General features: G+C 29.4%; 1 protein-coding gene across 1 annotated transcript; it reads right to left on the bottom strand.

The window, feature by feature from the left end:
• Positions 1-5,518: 5,518 nt before the first annotated feature.
• Positions 5,519-14,134, bottom strand: LOC136977125 (nose resistant to fluoxetine protein 6-like). The gene is made up of 5 exons (XM_067272563.1): positions 14,064-14,134; positions 13,624-13,747; positions 11,546-11,732; positions 9,131-9,273; positions 5,519-5,623 (listed from the first exon to the last, which is right to left on the bottom strand). Exons 1-5 carry the CDS (start codon positions 14,111-14,113, stop codon positions 5,519-5,521), a joined length of 609 nt encoding a protein of 202 aa, XP_067128664.1. The 5' UTR covers positions 14,114-14,134.
• Between the last annotated feature and the right edge of the window lie 1,025 nt (positions 14,135-15,159).

The raw sequence follows: 15,159 nt of genomic DNA, 5'->3' as shown, positions 1-15,159 counted from the left end.
ACACAAGCCCTTTAGACACTAGTCGAGACGATTTTATTAATCGAGTCCAATATTAGATGAAATCGTACAGATGTGCATTCAAGTGTTGAACAAAATTAAAGCATTAGAAACATCACAATCCTATAAAATTCTAAACGATAGTTCCGAAATTATTGGTAAATAAAGTTTTTACAATTTAAGTTAATCAAAAAGGTAGAGATAAATATGCTTGAATATTAAATTTTGTAAATCATATATTTTCACAGAAAGACATTCGTTTACGTTTGAAAATTACCATAGTTTAATTTTATACAGTATTTAAATAATTCAGTACTATGTTCCTATATTTGTACAATTCCAAAATACCTACTAGCATCTTTTACAGCATAATGAATAAACAGTTCTAAACAGAAAATCAGTGCGGATATGGTTAAACAATTATTAAATTTTTTGTTATGTTAATAAATTGGTGTGGGTAACCGAGGATAAGGTGAATGTCTTATCCTTTTGCTGGCAACAGGTTGGCAAAACCTGCTTACTTTGTCAGTGGATGGTGCGTTTAATTTCTTGATCCTGTGAGGTTAGGATCAGTTTGTCAGGTCGAGTGGAGGTGGGAGAGAGGGGTTGTCAGTAAGGCATAGGCAATGTACGAGTAATGAACACCATTAACAAGTAAAATCAGAAATTTAATAAATTAACAAATAGACAATTTACAAAAACAAAATCTGACAAAATCCTTTCTAAACTATTTCGTACAAGATTCCTAAACTTGTGCATATAATTTAGAGGGACCGAGAGAGAGTTTACGTCGATTTCGATATCATACCTGTTTCAAATTTCTTTAGAGATTCGAACTAATATCTTTACTTGGGATCCTCTGGCACTAATTAAACGTTTCTGCCAAACTATTAAAAATTCCACGAGTTGCGAGGTGACTGTCCACTAAATTAAGCGTTTGGAGAGATTCTGTCCCCTCAGGGAAGGGGTGAATCGGTCTGGGAAAATTGGTCAGGTGACTGCATGGTGTCGAAGACGAATGTAGCTTTTAACAGGTGTAGGGTCAGGTGTTTCTGGGACAATGCGAAGATGGTGAAATCAGATGTCAACTTGCAATATTATATTCTTGCAATTCTAGATTGATGACAATTGTGTGGGCGAATGTTGACGTTCTTGATGGAGAGTTACCAACTTTTAGCAGTTGTTTTGGATAAATTTTTAACGGTTGTTGGTGAGAAGGGTGATATTCAATTCCTTTTTCCGGCAATGTTATTTTAACGATGGCTTTTACAAAAATTAGAAAAAAAAATATTTCGAAGATATAGGAAAAGAAAATCTTACAAAAGTCCGGATCTCACATTAGTATCATTTAGAAAATAGTTTGATTCGTTAAATTATTGTCATAGTTTTACTTTAACTTACATTTTTTTCTGAAAGTATAAAATCTATGTGCAGGTATTACAAAAATTCGTTATTGTTTGATGTTAGAATTTGTCAGCAGATGAAGAAACTAATCATGTCTAATGTCAAATTCATATGTAATCAGTTAGTGGTGGTTTAGTTGGTGATTTTATTTTAATACACCCTCTTTAAAGAATAGTAAAGAAAATTACAGTAAAACTAAATAACTTAATCATTTAACTACAATAGAATATACAATAGAAATAAAAATATGCTGAAGAATTTATAAATGCTTTACGATATGTCTAGGAAAATGTGAATGAAAGTTAAATGATATATATGAATATGTGAAAGTAGATAGGAGAATATAACATAACTTTAAAAAAATTTTTTTTTTGCAAAATAATTAGTGATTAATTAAGGTAGAGATTTCACGATTATGGTTCATGTAAAATATATTTACAGTACCGCGTCGCACTCTGAATTTAATTCATACCATGAAGTCGTTCAATCTTCGAATCGTACTTCGAACGATTCGATTTTCCCATTAAAAATAGCAGAAAACAAATGAATTCATTCCATCACTTTATGAATGACAGTGTCAAAAGCAGATTGAAAGTCGTGAAAAATAGCATAAAGCTTTTTCTTTTTTGTAATTTTAACTGTATAATATAAATATAGGGGAGTCTATCCACTTTCTGACATGACAACTTAATTCTTTTTTTTTTTTTTAAATAGAATCATTGCAGAGAAATTTGCATATATTGTCAAGGTGATCAGCTATTGGATGTTTTTCATTTGATAGCTAGGTGTACTAACTTAGAAAAAATTTGTGAAAGTATTTTCCGTATACCCATTATTCCGTTTGATAATTTTTTGGACCTTATTGGTAATGCACGCAATTTTGATTTAATTAATTTTGTTCAAAAAATTAAATTATTTTTTAGGTAATTTTTTTTTGTCTTATTGTTTCAGTGAGTCTTTGTACGAAGTGTGGTGTACATTTTGTTTTAATTTGCATATTGAAATATTCGATTTTGCCCAAAGGTGGCATTTGCTTTCTTCTTTTAAAAGTGTGTTCATGGCAAAGAATTTTTGGGAATCTATCAACTTTCTGACGTGACAACTTAATTTTTTTTATAGGTGGGTGTGATTAATTTTTTTTTATATAATGTTTTTTTTTGTTCGGATAGTTCTCCCCACAATTTTGTTTTTCTTTTATATATATAATATATAATATATATATATAAATAAAAGAAAACAAAATTGTGAGAACTATCAATAAAATATATATATATATATTTTATATATATAATATATAATATATATTATAAATGCTTTACGATATGTCTAGGAAAATGTGAATGGAAGTTAAATGATATATATGAATATGTGAAAGTAGATAGGAGAATATAACATAACTTTATAAAAAATTTATATTTTTATATATAATTATATATATATATAATATATATATATATATATATATATATATATATATATATTGTTTAAATGTATATTTTTGATATCGCTTTGTATAATATATTTGTTTTTTTTATGTATATTTTAATTTTCTCTGTTTCAATGTTTGAAACTTATGAATTGTATTTGTATATTAGTTTAGTTTTTAACGTATAAATGTTATGTATCGATTTTTGTATTCCCCGCATCATGTGTTCTTCCCAGTATGACTAAATACATAAATAAAAAATAAATAATTCATCGTTTGAAAGCCATCCAAAAATCGTAGATTCATTAGAATATAGTACTGCCTGAGTGGAATCAAAGTGTTTAAGCCTGTGAAAGCCTATGAATAGCATATAAGCATTTAATTTTTCACATCTAACGAATCGGATTTTTTCATTTCTGAACGATATTTTCTTAATTCGAATAAGCGCTGTTTAGTAGCTGTGTGGATAAAACCATCGAACACTGGTAGTTAGTTAGTCGTGTATTTGGGAATGGCCAACAGGCCGGTTTATATTTTCGGTCAACTTTCCTAAGCTGACCAAAAATATGGACCGGACTGTTTGAAGAATTGCATGTGGTAAATATTCTTCCCTTTTAAGAAAATTAGTTGTATTATTAAATATCAAATAAATTATGTGCTTGAAGATTATTCACGACAGTTCACAAAATCAAGTAAAATAACCCTGAAAATAACAGTAGACATTTAACTTTCTTTCTTTTATAGAAATACAAAAAAGAAATGTTTTCCTTTCTAGAAGCAGTAGAATATTCATAAGTATTCAAAGGAGGGCTAACTTAAAATTAATATATCTTTAATAATTAATAGTGACCTTCTATTAAAATTTTTTCCACGATTGTGTTGTATATAGTTTACAAATATTGTTTTTTAATCATAAATGATTTTAGAAATATATCTATTTGTTGAAACTTTAGAACGTTAATTTTTTTGTGTCAGTAGGAAAGGATTATGTGTACTCTTGTAGTCTTTCTTGGATCCTTCCCTGTTTAGAAGCAATAAAGATAAAATGATATTTTTATATACAGATGTTTCATGTTGACATCACAAATGACGTCATGATCATTAAAAATTGTCTGAAGCCATTGTTTACGTTGTATTTATGTTTACAAGTTAGTGTAACAGCCAAGAATACACACTTGAGAATTACACTTTGCTACATCTGATAAAAATGAATCCAACTCACTGTCAGTCATAAAAGGTATTTCATGGTTTTCTTTTTGCATAAATTTTGGTTGACATCTAAACTAGTTATACGATGATACTTCGAGACTGATCAACTAAAGTGTACTTTCTTTAATTAACGAGGAGCAAAAACACTTGAACGTGAAGGCAATTACTCACTTGCTCTGTCAGTTGATGTTTTTAACATCCGGATTCCAACGTCCACTTCTAAAGCAAACGATACAACACCAACAAGTGAACTTCTGAAGAAAAATCTGCCATGCAATTGTGAGAACTCGGGCAAAATGGGAAAATTTTTTGCTTAATTTACAAAAAAAAAACTTCGCTAAAATTATTCTTCTCATGAGAGCAGGGAGTGATTCTATTTTCACACAGATTTGCTTTCTTGTCCGGAGATGACACATCTCCTAACTGACTGTATCGGGAACATAACGGGAAAAAATCATTATTGGTCTAACTAATCAAGATTGCCTAAAAAAAAGATTGAAAGAAAAGGGGAAAACCCCAAATATAAGAAGAAAGATCAATGATGACACAGGGTTCGTCTGTCTTCAAAGGTATGACGTTTGTGCACCTCTTCTTGGATACACTTCGCCGCCGATAGGCCACTTGTGGGCCGTGGGGAGAGAGTGGTGTCACGTGTAAAATGTCGGATCGGATTTTCATAAAGTTTTTCTTGTTGTTAGAATTTACAATTTTTTCAAATCGAATTTATGTTTTTTCTTCAAAATTTAGCTTTTTGCCATTATATAATAATTAATAAATTTTTTTATTAGTAAAATCTCGTAATAGATGGTACCATATAATAATACATAATTTATGTATTACATTTATATATTATGTACAGTATATTCTCGTGACGTACCCTAACTGTGTACCAAAGTTCAACTAACCGTTTGGGCTCTGCGCTTATTATTATTATCAACCCATCTCGATTATATTATAAGATAAATAAAATTGAATGATCAACTAAAAACTATACCAGAAATTCATTAATATATTATTTATTATTTATATTGTAATAATGTTTTTAATAATTATTATTAACATTTTTTAATTTATCAGTAATTTATGAACTTTTTCCTACAAATTACATTATTTTTTATTTCAAATAATTTATGTAAATATTCTATTAAAAAATATTCTGAATATGATGTTTTGTTCTCCTTATCAATAGTCAACATCATAAAAAATTCCTTCTATAGTTTCTTCGTGTTTTACGACACTAAATACGTATACTTAAACAATACTCAATGAATTTTACACAGTTACAAGATGAGGACAAAATACTATCTCCACTTTTCATCTTATATTTTTGCTAGTGATTCCAGGACATTTGTTATCCATACATGAATCACTTGTTTACGAAACACAACCACAAGACGAAAGTGAACGAGTTTTAGATTTTATTAAAGATATGAATGGAAAAATGAAAACATTAATAAGATCTATAGTCAAGTTCAATTTACCTTATATATTAAAGATGTCCGAAGAGGTGACGTTATCTTCTTCGTGTATGAGTAGTTTAATGCGATTCGTGCAAGATTTCATAAAAATGAACGATTGGACTTTCAGCTGTAAGTATGAAAGATTATTAATCTTTACTTACATTTTACATTTCACATACACTTACAGAAAGTAAATGATACTTTTTAAGATGAAACAAAACTTCTGGTCTAAAGCAAAACTACATTCCTTGTTGTTTATATTACAAATTTCTAAACTTATTTATTTAATTTTGTGAGTATGTTCATAATATTTCTGTAAGATCATCGCCGAAGCTTAGCTCTCTATGTTACATTTAATTGAACTTTAACGTGATTATTCAACTTTCTTTTGAATCTTTTATTATTATATTTTCTTCTAAAAAGCGTAATGTTAACAGTACGAATTTTCATGTATCCTCAGTAATCTTTCTACGGAAAGAATAGACTAGGGAACAACGTCATGCGTAATATTGTGCGAGTTAAAGCAATCAGCTTATTCACTACTGATGGCGGTTTTTTTTTTCGCTTAATTAATATATCAAGTAATATGTGAATTTTACCTTTCTCAATGAACGGAAGCATGACTTTACCGTTAGCTGTGTTAATTAGTTTCTCCAGTTATTATACATAAAAAATGGAAAGTACGGAGATCGGTAAAAACATGATCCTTTAATTTCATTTACCTACGGACTCCAAGGAATTCGAAACGTCGAAAAATGGAAAAAAGTTAGAGGTTTTTTTTCTACATGTATGGATGTGTTTGTGGGGGGGGGGCCCCCATGACTTTCTATTCCCATTTTGAAGCTTAATTAATAACTCCCGTGTCTTTAATTTAGTTTAGTCGATAATTTGTGAAATTTCACAAGGAAGTTTGTATATAGGGGAATTGACGCAATTAAATTTTGGTAATTGAAAATCAAGGAGATAGAGACCAGTGGAGTTTGACTTAATAAAGGTTTCGTTCGTTATTGGCATTTAAATGTTTTTTAAAATCGAACTCATTCCTATTATCAAAACTTACACGTACCATACGTAATTATTTGTGCAATTTACTTGTAAAAAATGATATTTTAATGCTGTATACGCCATTTCTTGTTTTTAGTTGACTGATGAGGGGCAAAAAAAGCCTGAAACGTGTAAAAAATAATACTGTATCAACTAAATAAAGGTGGAATGGAAGCCTTGTAATTGGTTAATAACACGACCTTGTGTTTAACTCTTCTAAAGACAGTTTAGTACAACACGGTTTTACAACGAATGAACAATAAAAATATTAATAATAAAAAATCATAATAGATGGGTTCACACGCAGTTTTAAACGCTGTTGCATGTAAGTTACTCAACTCGTTCCTAGCTTTTTTTTTTTTACAGAATTGGAGAAAATTTAAAACACCACAGCAACTAACTATGCGTAGTAAAGCTGATAAGCAGACATTTCACCAGAAGTATTTTCGTGGTTAATCATGCATAAGTAACTACCGCTCTTACCTTCGATGCATCCAATCAGAAAGCGAAAAGCATGAGTAATAATATTTCTAATAATTATTCTATCATTGTAAAACACAACTATTTATTTAAAATTATCGTATTCGCAATGTATTCAATTCTACGCCAGTTTTGTTATCAAGCCACTCACATTAACATTCAAAAGAATTCTGAAAATTCCAAAATAGTATGAAGTATACATCTACAAGTAATTTTTACTATTTTAAACATATTTAAAAAAACTGAAAAATTATGAGCATTTAAGTCATTTATTAACTGAAAAATATTTTGACGGTTCGTATACAAAATATATACAGTAGACCCCCCATAACACGGTAGATACGTTCCGTGTTATATGAATCCGTGTTGTACGAGTCACTTAAATACATGAGACAATCACAGCCCGGCACATGGGCTGTGATTGGCTCATATATTTAAGTGACTCGTACAACACGGATTCATATAACACGAAACGTATCTACCGTGTTTTAGGGGGTCTACTGTAGTCTTACAATGTTTCCTTCCCATTAAACAAAATGAAAATTTTTAAGTATACATTATTAATATAATGGTATAACATGTAAATACATTTTAGTATATGTTAAATTTTTTCATGTAATATAAGTACTTAAAACATCGGTTAAACACAGTTCAATACAATCAACAACCTGCTTTTTATAATTATATATTTGTCAACATGGACATTAATCATTAACACTACAATTATACTGGTGTTAAGCATTTACATAAGAGTTCTTGTGTAAATGCTTAACACCAGTATAATTGTCGTGTTAATGATTAATGTCCATGTTGACAAATATATAATAAATTGAATAAGGACAGTAAAGCAATAATAATTGCTTTTTATAATCTATGCTTATCAATCGGATTGAACCCGCATACTGATAGATGTTAATTGGCAATTTTCGACTGAAGCTTTCTTTTTTGATCTTGACCGTAACAATTTCAAAGCCAGAAAGTCGAGAGGAGGTTGGATGAAGACATAATAGAAGAAAGATACAATCAGCGAAACAAACAAGACCAATGTGAACAGCATCCACTGAAAATAATAATAATAATGTTAACAATACAATTAAAGTTTGAATGGTTAACTAATACGACTAAAATTGTCATTTTTATGAATTATTTGCTGTACTTATTTTATCGCAAATTCTCTAGCCTTTTAACTTAAAATATAGAATGTTAATTCAATAAATCTTAAGCCACTGGAAAATTATTTACTTCAACATAAATACTTAAAATAAGATTTTAAATTTTATTCAGCAATTTCCATTTTTTTAGTTTTAATCTAGGATTTTATAAATATTTCTTTGATTTGAACGAGAAAATGTTTATTGTGCTATTATCAGAATGCCGAGCCGCATTTTTTATCATTTAAATTTAAATAATTTAAAATATATTATCACAACTTCCAATTAGTAGTGGCTTGCCTGTGACGGCTGGATGGCGGAGCGGTCAAGGTGGTAGCCTACCGCTCTAAGGGACCCGGGATCGGATCCAGGAATAATAATCCCCAAGAATTTTTCGGGGGGGGGGTCCATTCGGATATGTCGGGCCCCATCCCTCACCACCCGGTGGCCCCATTGTTGGCCTAGCCAAACTCATAATGGGTCTTCTAAAAGAGGCCCTCTTAGTGCCCACAGGGCGGAAAGAATTAAAAAAAAGTGGCTTGCCTGTTTAAATTATAATTTTCTTTAACAACACAGCCAAGCCGGTCACCTCCCAGAGAAATTTAAGCTATTTTAATACGGATTAAAATTATGTTTTACGCATATCATAGAAAAAAAATTGTAATTATTAATTTTGAACACTTCATAAAAATTTAATGAAAAAGTTTTCCGATTTGGCACTACTTATTCTCATAAATCAATTTTCCATCACTTAGTTGCGTATTATTCATTAGTCAGAACCAATTTTATTTCTCTATTTGAATGAAAAAAACTTTACTTCATTACGTAAATTCAATGAATGATCTTCATATTCTATTTTAGAACAATTCTAATCTGTCACTTGTTTGTTTAAATGGTGTTTTATAGGTAAATTCATTAATTTTTTTATTAATTTCATTTAAAAAATAGTATGAAATTACCATATTTATCACAGTGAATGTCGTTGCCTTTCTAAGCTGAGCGTAAATATAAAGTGTAATTACAGGATGAAGCACGTAAACCCATACATTCAAACGATCCAAAATGGTGAATACTTTCATAGACAGGAATCTGTTAACAACACCTATAAATAAAATATAAATTCGAAAACTTAAAAAATATATCTGACAGAAGTAACGTTCTATACGTTTACATAATGTAAAAATAAGAATGATTATCGTGATATTCGCACAAGATGTGGGTGTATTTATTATTGAGAAATATAAATTACCAAATTATTAAATATTTTAGATAAATTGAACGATAACCAGTAGTAATGTTTTCCTTGTTACGTGCTGTAAGATGTGGCTTAATTAAACTTTCTATGTATATTATGTTAAAACATATTTCTGTTATTCGTCTTACGAATAATGAATATCGAAAAAGCAATTATTAAATTTCTATAGTAATATAAGTACTACAAAAATATATTAGTTCTTTAAAAATTACTACATTTTATTCAATACTACTCTACTGTTGTAATATTAAAGAAATTATGAAGGTAAATAACTATTGACAGAAATCACAATTTCTTTAAAACAGATAAAAAATATTTCTGACAATATACTGTATTTAATTAAATAAATAAATAGACACCACATAGACGAATTCTGTTTAAGATTGTCCTGTATAAAAAAAAATATTATATCTCGATAATACACTAATGCTACTCAATGCAATTCAATACAATATTCTAGTGTTTATTTGTTGCACAAAGTGAAATAATTTTAAATATACGAAATTATTATATAATTTATTTATGCATATAGAAACACAATGAATTGGTCCTTTAAGCTGCAGTACAAGATTTGTGTATAGTTATGTTAAAACACGTTTTTAAAATGTACACAATAGAGAATGAAAGTGAAACTCGAAGTAGAAAGTTACGTTTAAAACTAGCAGATGACCCCGACGTTTCTCGGGAAAAAAGTAACTATAGCAAAAATTAAGATTATTTAGATTAGAACCGATCTTACTCGTTTTCACCGGGTACAAGAATTATGTCCCCCTTTTCCTAATTAGTGAATTTCTAAAATGATCTAAAAATATTTTCGATTTCTTGCATAAATTCAAAAAACCGCATCTAAAATAGTACACACATTAAAAGCCGAGTTTTTTAGGGTAATTCTTCTCCCTCTCTCCCGCCGGAAAAATTTGGAAAAATCTCTTTTTAGTGTACATTCTCGTGACGTACCCTAACTGTGTACCAAATTTTAACTTTCAACTCCTAACCGTTTGGGCTCTGCGATTATTATTATTGTCATTATCATCAAGCCATCTCGATTATATTATAAGATATGGAATTTCGAATTGTATTTTGCTGTGATGTTTTCATTATGTTTTATGTTTTGATTTCTATACTACTATCTCGACAGTTGTATATACCGGAGGGAAAGTATAACGATCGGTGAAAAACTACTCCCAAAGTTTTTTGATATTTTTGGACTCAGAAAACCTTGAAATGCAGATGAAAATTGGATTTATTTTCTGTATGTATCGATATTTGTGTGTATGTGTGTGTTTGTTTGTGACAGTATTTTCTTCACCCTGTTTAAAGTTAAGTAATTCAATAACCGAAGAGAGGTTTGTTTAATAGGAATATTAATGCTATTTAATTTAGATAATTAAAGGTAGAATGGGTGGTGTCTACCCCCAGCATGGTCAGACTTGGTGACGTTACTTTTACTCGTTATTAGCAATTACAGTTTTTTTTGTAAAATCCATCCCTACGCCAAAAATTAAACTTTTTGCAATTTTATAACAGTTAATAATATGACAAGTTTGTTAAAATAAGAAACACTAACAGATTTTGACAGCGAATATTGCGAATAAAGTTAAAAAAGTCGTTACTGATCTTTTTTTATTTCAAATTAACTTGATGAAATGAATGGTCTTATCCCATATCACAGCTTTATTCTAACACTTCATCCTAAGAGAATTTTGTTGCTATTTCTTTTCATAATCTTTTAACAGTAAATTTATAGCACGTATTTTCATTCAACGATTTCTCAGAATAGTCCGCACTTTTTGTATTGAAGGACCATATTGTGCTCTAGTTGGCCAACAAATGTTTGTATATTCAGCACATACAAACAATTAGCCTATTTCTACTACTTGTAAGTGATATGGCAAGTTTAATTTATCTCGGACATTAGTTAAGGAGTTGTTGTTTAAAACTTATCACAAATTTGATATTTTATTTGAAGTACATTTTAAAACTGTCGAAGATGTATTTGATTCGCTTGTAAATACAATAATTGAAAAACAGTATTTTCTACTTTAACTTTTAAAATGAAAGATATACTCACTCTCTATACTTTAATAAATTTATACATAAAGCTGTTTAATTAACGTACCTCCATATCCAGTTATACAAGCTACACATGTCCAGGAAAGACCAATTATCCATATAAATGGTGACAAAGCACTGTGAATAAAAATAAGAGATTTGTTTGGAGACACTTCAGTGATCTGTTTGTGCAATCCAAAAGTAGAATACATCAATAAAGAAAAGGAAAGTATCCAGAAGATCACACGGTAAATCTGAAATAAACAAAATTTTTTCAAATTAAAATACTTCTTCGTAACAGTTTAAATTATTATTATACCAGCGGATGGCCCCAACGTTTCTCCGGCAAAAAGTAACGATAGCAAAGAATAAGATTATTAGATTATAGCCTATCCTACCCATTTTCACCGAGTGCAAGAATTAGATCCACTTATTACAAGGCTAATTAGAGAAATTTTAGATGGGTCTAAAAATATGATCGCGCAAAAATGCAAAAAAAAAAAAAAAAAACACATTCAATATAGTATAATAGAAGCCGAGTTCTTCAGAGTTATCGTACATAATAATATAATATTAAAATCAGTAAAGAAATACATGGTAAGGGGAGGTAAGGGCCATACAGTAAGACCCCGTTTAACGCAGTCTGCTCGAAGCCTTAAAAAAGCTCAAAATTTACGCTGATTCAAATTATCGCGGCATTTCATTGATTCGTACGGATGTCATAAAAATTATCGACTTCAATTTGGCAAGAATTAACTAATAAATGCACGAACGGAGTATGGAAGAAGTTATGGCTGAAGATATTCATGAATTCTCAACGAGAAGAGTTTATCGCTGTAGCGTTAGATTGACCAAATTGTCAACCTAATGAAACAGCAAGATTAAGAGATGTACTGTACATGAGTAGGATATTGAGGAGTTACTGCAGGTTTCTGTGGAGAGCCTTACCAACGACGACCTTCAAGAACTGGCTGAACAGGAAATTCATGTAAAACTGGAAAACAGTGATTCTAAAAACGAAGAACCCAAAGAATTTCTCTACAGATTTCATTAGTGAAAGTTTGGTAACGATAACCGAAATCGTTGATCAAATTGTAGCGAATGATTCAGAATTCGAAAGGAAGCGTTATGGATGCGATCTTCTGCTACCGACATTTGCTTAATAAAAGAAAAGGAAAGCGACAAATGAAACAACACGAAAAAACAAGAATTTCAGAAGAGCCGAGACCTTCGTCATAAAAAATGAACTTTACATATCTGTATGCATATATTTATTTGTTATTTAACATATATTATTATGCAAATAATTATAAAAATAACTAAAATCAAAGTAAAATCTGTTTATATTTGGTCGAGTCTTTCCCTTTTCTTATTTACTCTGTGTTAAAATGATTTCGTTTAAGGCTGTTTTATTCAGCGCTTTATCGTGTGGGAACGTATTCCCCACGTTAAACGTGGTCTTATTGTATTAGAAATACAGAAGAAATAATAGTTTAGCAAATAAACTAGTGTTTTCAATATTAACCCCAGCGAATCATTTAGAGCCGTTTGATGTATTTCTGGATAAACATATTAAGAAAAGAAAGAGTGAATGTCAATATCCAACTGTTAAATGATGTAAGAACGTTTTTCTTCTGAAACCCAGGACCAGATGATTGCCACTAAACAGGTCAGTGTTAATCCTAAAATCCAGCCTTAAAGAATCCTAAGTTGCCACTCAGATATTCGGATGCAAAACAACTAATATTGTTCATATCCATGTCGTCACTTTTCTTAGAAACGTTTTACCGTACTTTATACGAATATTTTAATTCATTATAATTCAATCACGATATTTTTATATTAAGCTTTAAATATATATATTTATAAATTATTTAGAAAAAGACTAATGATGTCAATAGTAATGGAATTTTAGTTTTGTATTTATATATTGAAGCAGAAACACATGATTGGAAAAAAAGTGTGGTTCGTCAAATTTTGTATTTAATTAATTTCATTAAATAACAACAATTATTTTAAATTTTAATATTTTGACTGATGACTTCGTCACGTTAACGTTAACCTGTAACGTAATTATTTATCTATAATATGATTTATGTTGCAGTAGGTGTAATGCGATTTAGAAAATGCAAGAAATTGACTTACTTTTTTAAACTTCAACTCCATTTTGTTTGCCAGAATATTTCCAATTAATAAACCCGTGCAATAAGAACTGAGGTGAGAATAATACGGTCTTGTATAGTTATTAAGTAAATAAGTATAAAATTTTCTGTAAGGAAAATTCATTAAATTATTATTTTTTGCATATGAAATGCTAACTATATTATAATGTATAAGTTCTTATTATTGTTTAAACGTTTTAACAGACTAATAAAAATAATTTATGGCTTGTTAATATAAAAATTTATCGTGTACATTACATCATAATTCTTTTATATTAATTTAGAACACATACATGAGAATATAAATGTGCTTTAAATAAATTTATCACTTCGCCACATATTGTCACAGTAAGTAAGATTTACATGTAAGTAAATGAAAATATAAAGTAGTTTACTCAAAATATTTAATATCATTAGACATACTCTATGTCAGAAGAGTATCCAATGAAAAGGAAGGTGTCTGTCATCATCATGTAAGTCACGTGTGAAGAAATTCCAACGATAACTAATAGAAATATTACAATTTGGCTATGTTTTGGCCATCTGAAATAAAAATAGAAATGTTACTAGTAAAATAATAAGAAATGAATAAAATGCTTCCAATTTATCTGCAGTATGAGAAAAACAAAACTTTCAGCAAAAAATTCGACTCGTGTTGAAACTTTTATGTCGAAGTAGTTTGCAATTATAACTGTCAACAAGACAGTTATAATTGCAAATTTTTTCGAAATAAATTACGCAGAAAATTATAAAATAATTAGTATACGAAGTGTACACAAAATACGGAGTATAGGAATGAAAGAATTCATAACAAAGTCATTGAACAATGCTGTACATTTTCCGAGAAATGGGCTAGGTATTCGAGTATTTCACATGAAGTTATCATGTGCACACACGACCAATTCGAAACTAAAATCTGGTGTCGTGTAATTTTAATCGCATTACAGTGATACACGGATAAAATTATAATGTAATGTTACCAGTTGTTCTTCAGCATTTGTAATACATAAATTACTATTCCTAACTTTATCCTTTATCAGTATCCATCATCTTAATCAATTTCTCCTCGTATACTCGATACTAGCCCTGTACAAAAGATAAATTGGTAGCATGTACAACTTTATTTCTATTGTCTTTTATTAATTAACTATGGTCCTTGTTTTTGAGAACTCGTATCTGGAAATCTCATTTAGTTGTTGAACTTATTTGATTTCTCCTTTATATAATTTCATCCTAGAATAATCTTTTCTGTTTTATTCGGGTTTTATTTTCGACAGGTTTAACTGAATAACTGTGCATTGAATTACTGGTAAAGGATCATCTGTACATTTTTCATATATTACTAATTTTTATAACATCAGATTTGCAAATATTTTTTGAGAAATATCTTTGAACTTTTAATATTAATTATATGATCGGTATCATATTGAAAGAACCGAAGTTATATCCAATTTTAATTATTTGCAAATAAATCTTGTAATTACTGCTTGACTAAAGCAGTCAATTTAATATTACTAAA

Source organism: Centruroides vittatus, unplaced genomic scaffold (genome assembly GCF_030686945.1).
Source record: "Centruroides vittatus isolate TY-2023 unplaced genomic scaffold, ASM3068694v2 contig_441, whole genome shotgun sequence".
NCBI lineage: Eukaryota > Metazoa > Arthropoda > Arachnida > Scorpiones > Buthidae > Centruroides > Centruroides vittatus.
Note: the sequence above shows the minus strand (reverse complement) of the source record. Positions and strands in the feature narration are given on the sequence as shown.

Excerpts from the sequence above, each read along its gene's own strand:
- LOC136977125 (XM_067272563.1), bottom strand. The coding sequence starts at position 14,113 with ATGATGATGACAGACACCTTCCTTTTCATTGGATACTCTTCTGACATA. Across the intron at positions 11,733-13,623 it reads TGGAGTTGAAGTTTAAAAAA|ATTTACCGTGTGATCTTCTG; the intron begins GTAAGTCAATTT and ends TGTTTATTTCAG. Across the intron at positions 5,624-9,130 it reads CATTCACTGTGATAAATATG|CTGAAAGTCCAATCGTTCAT; the intron begins GTAATTTCATAC and ends TCATACTTACAG.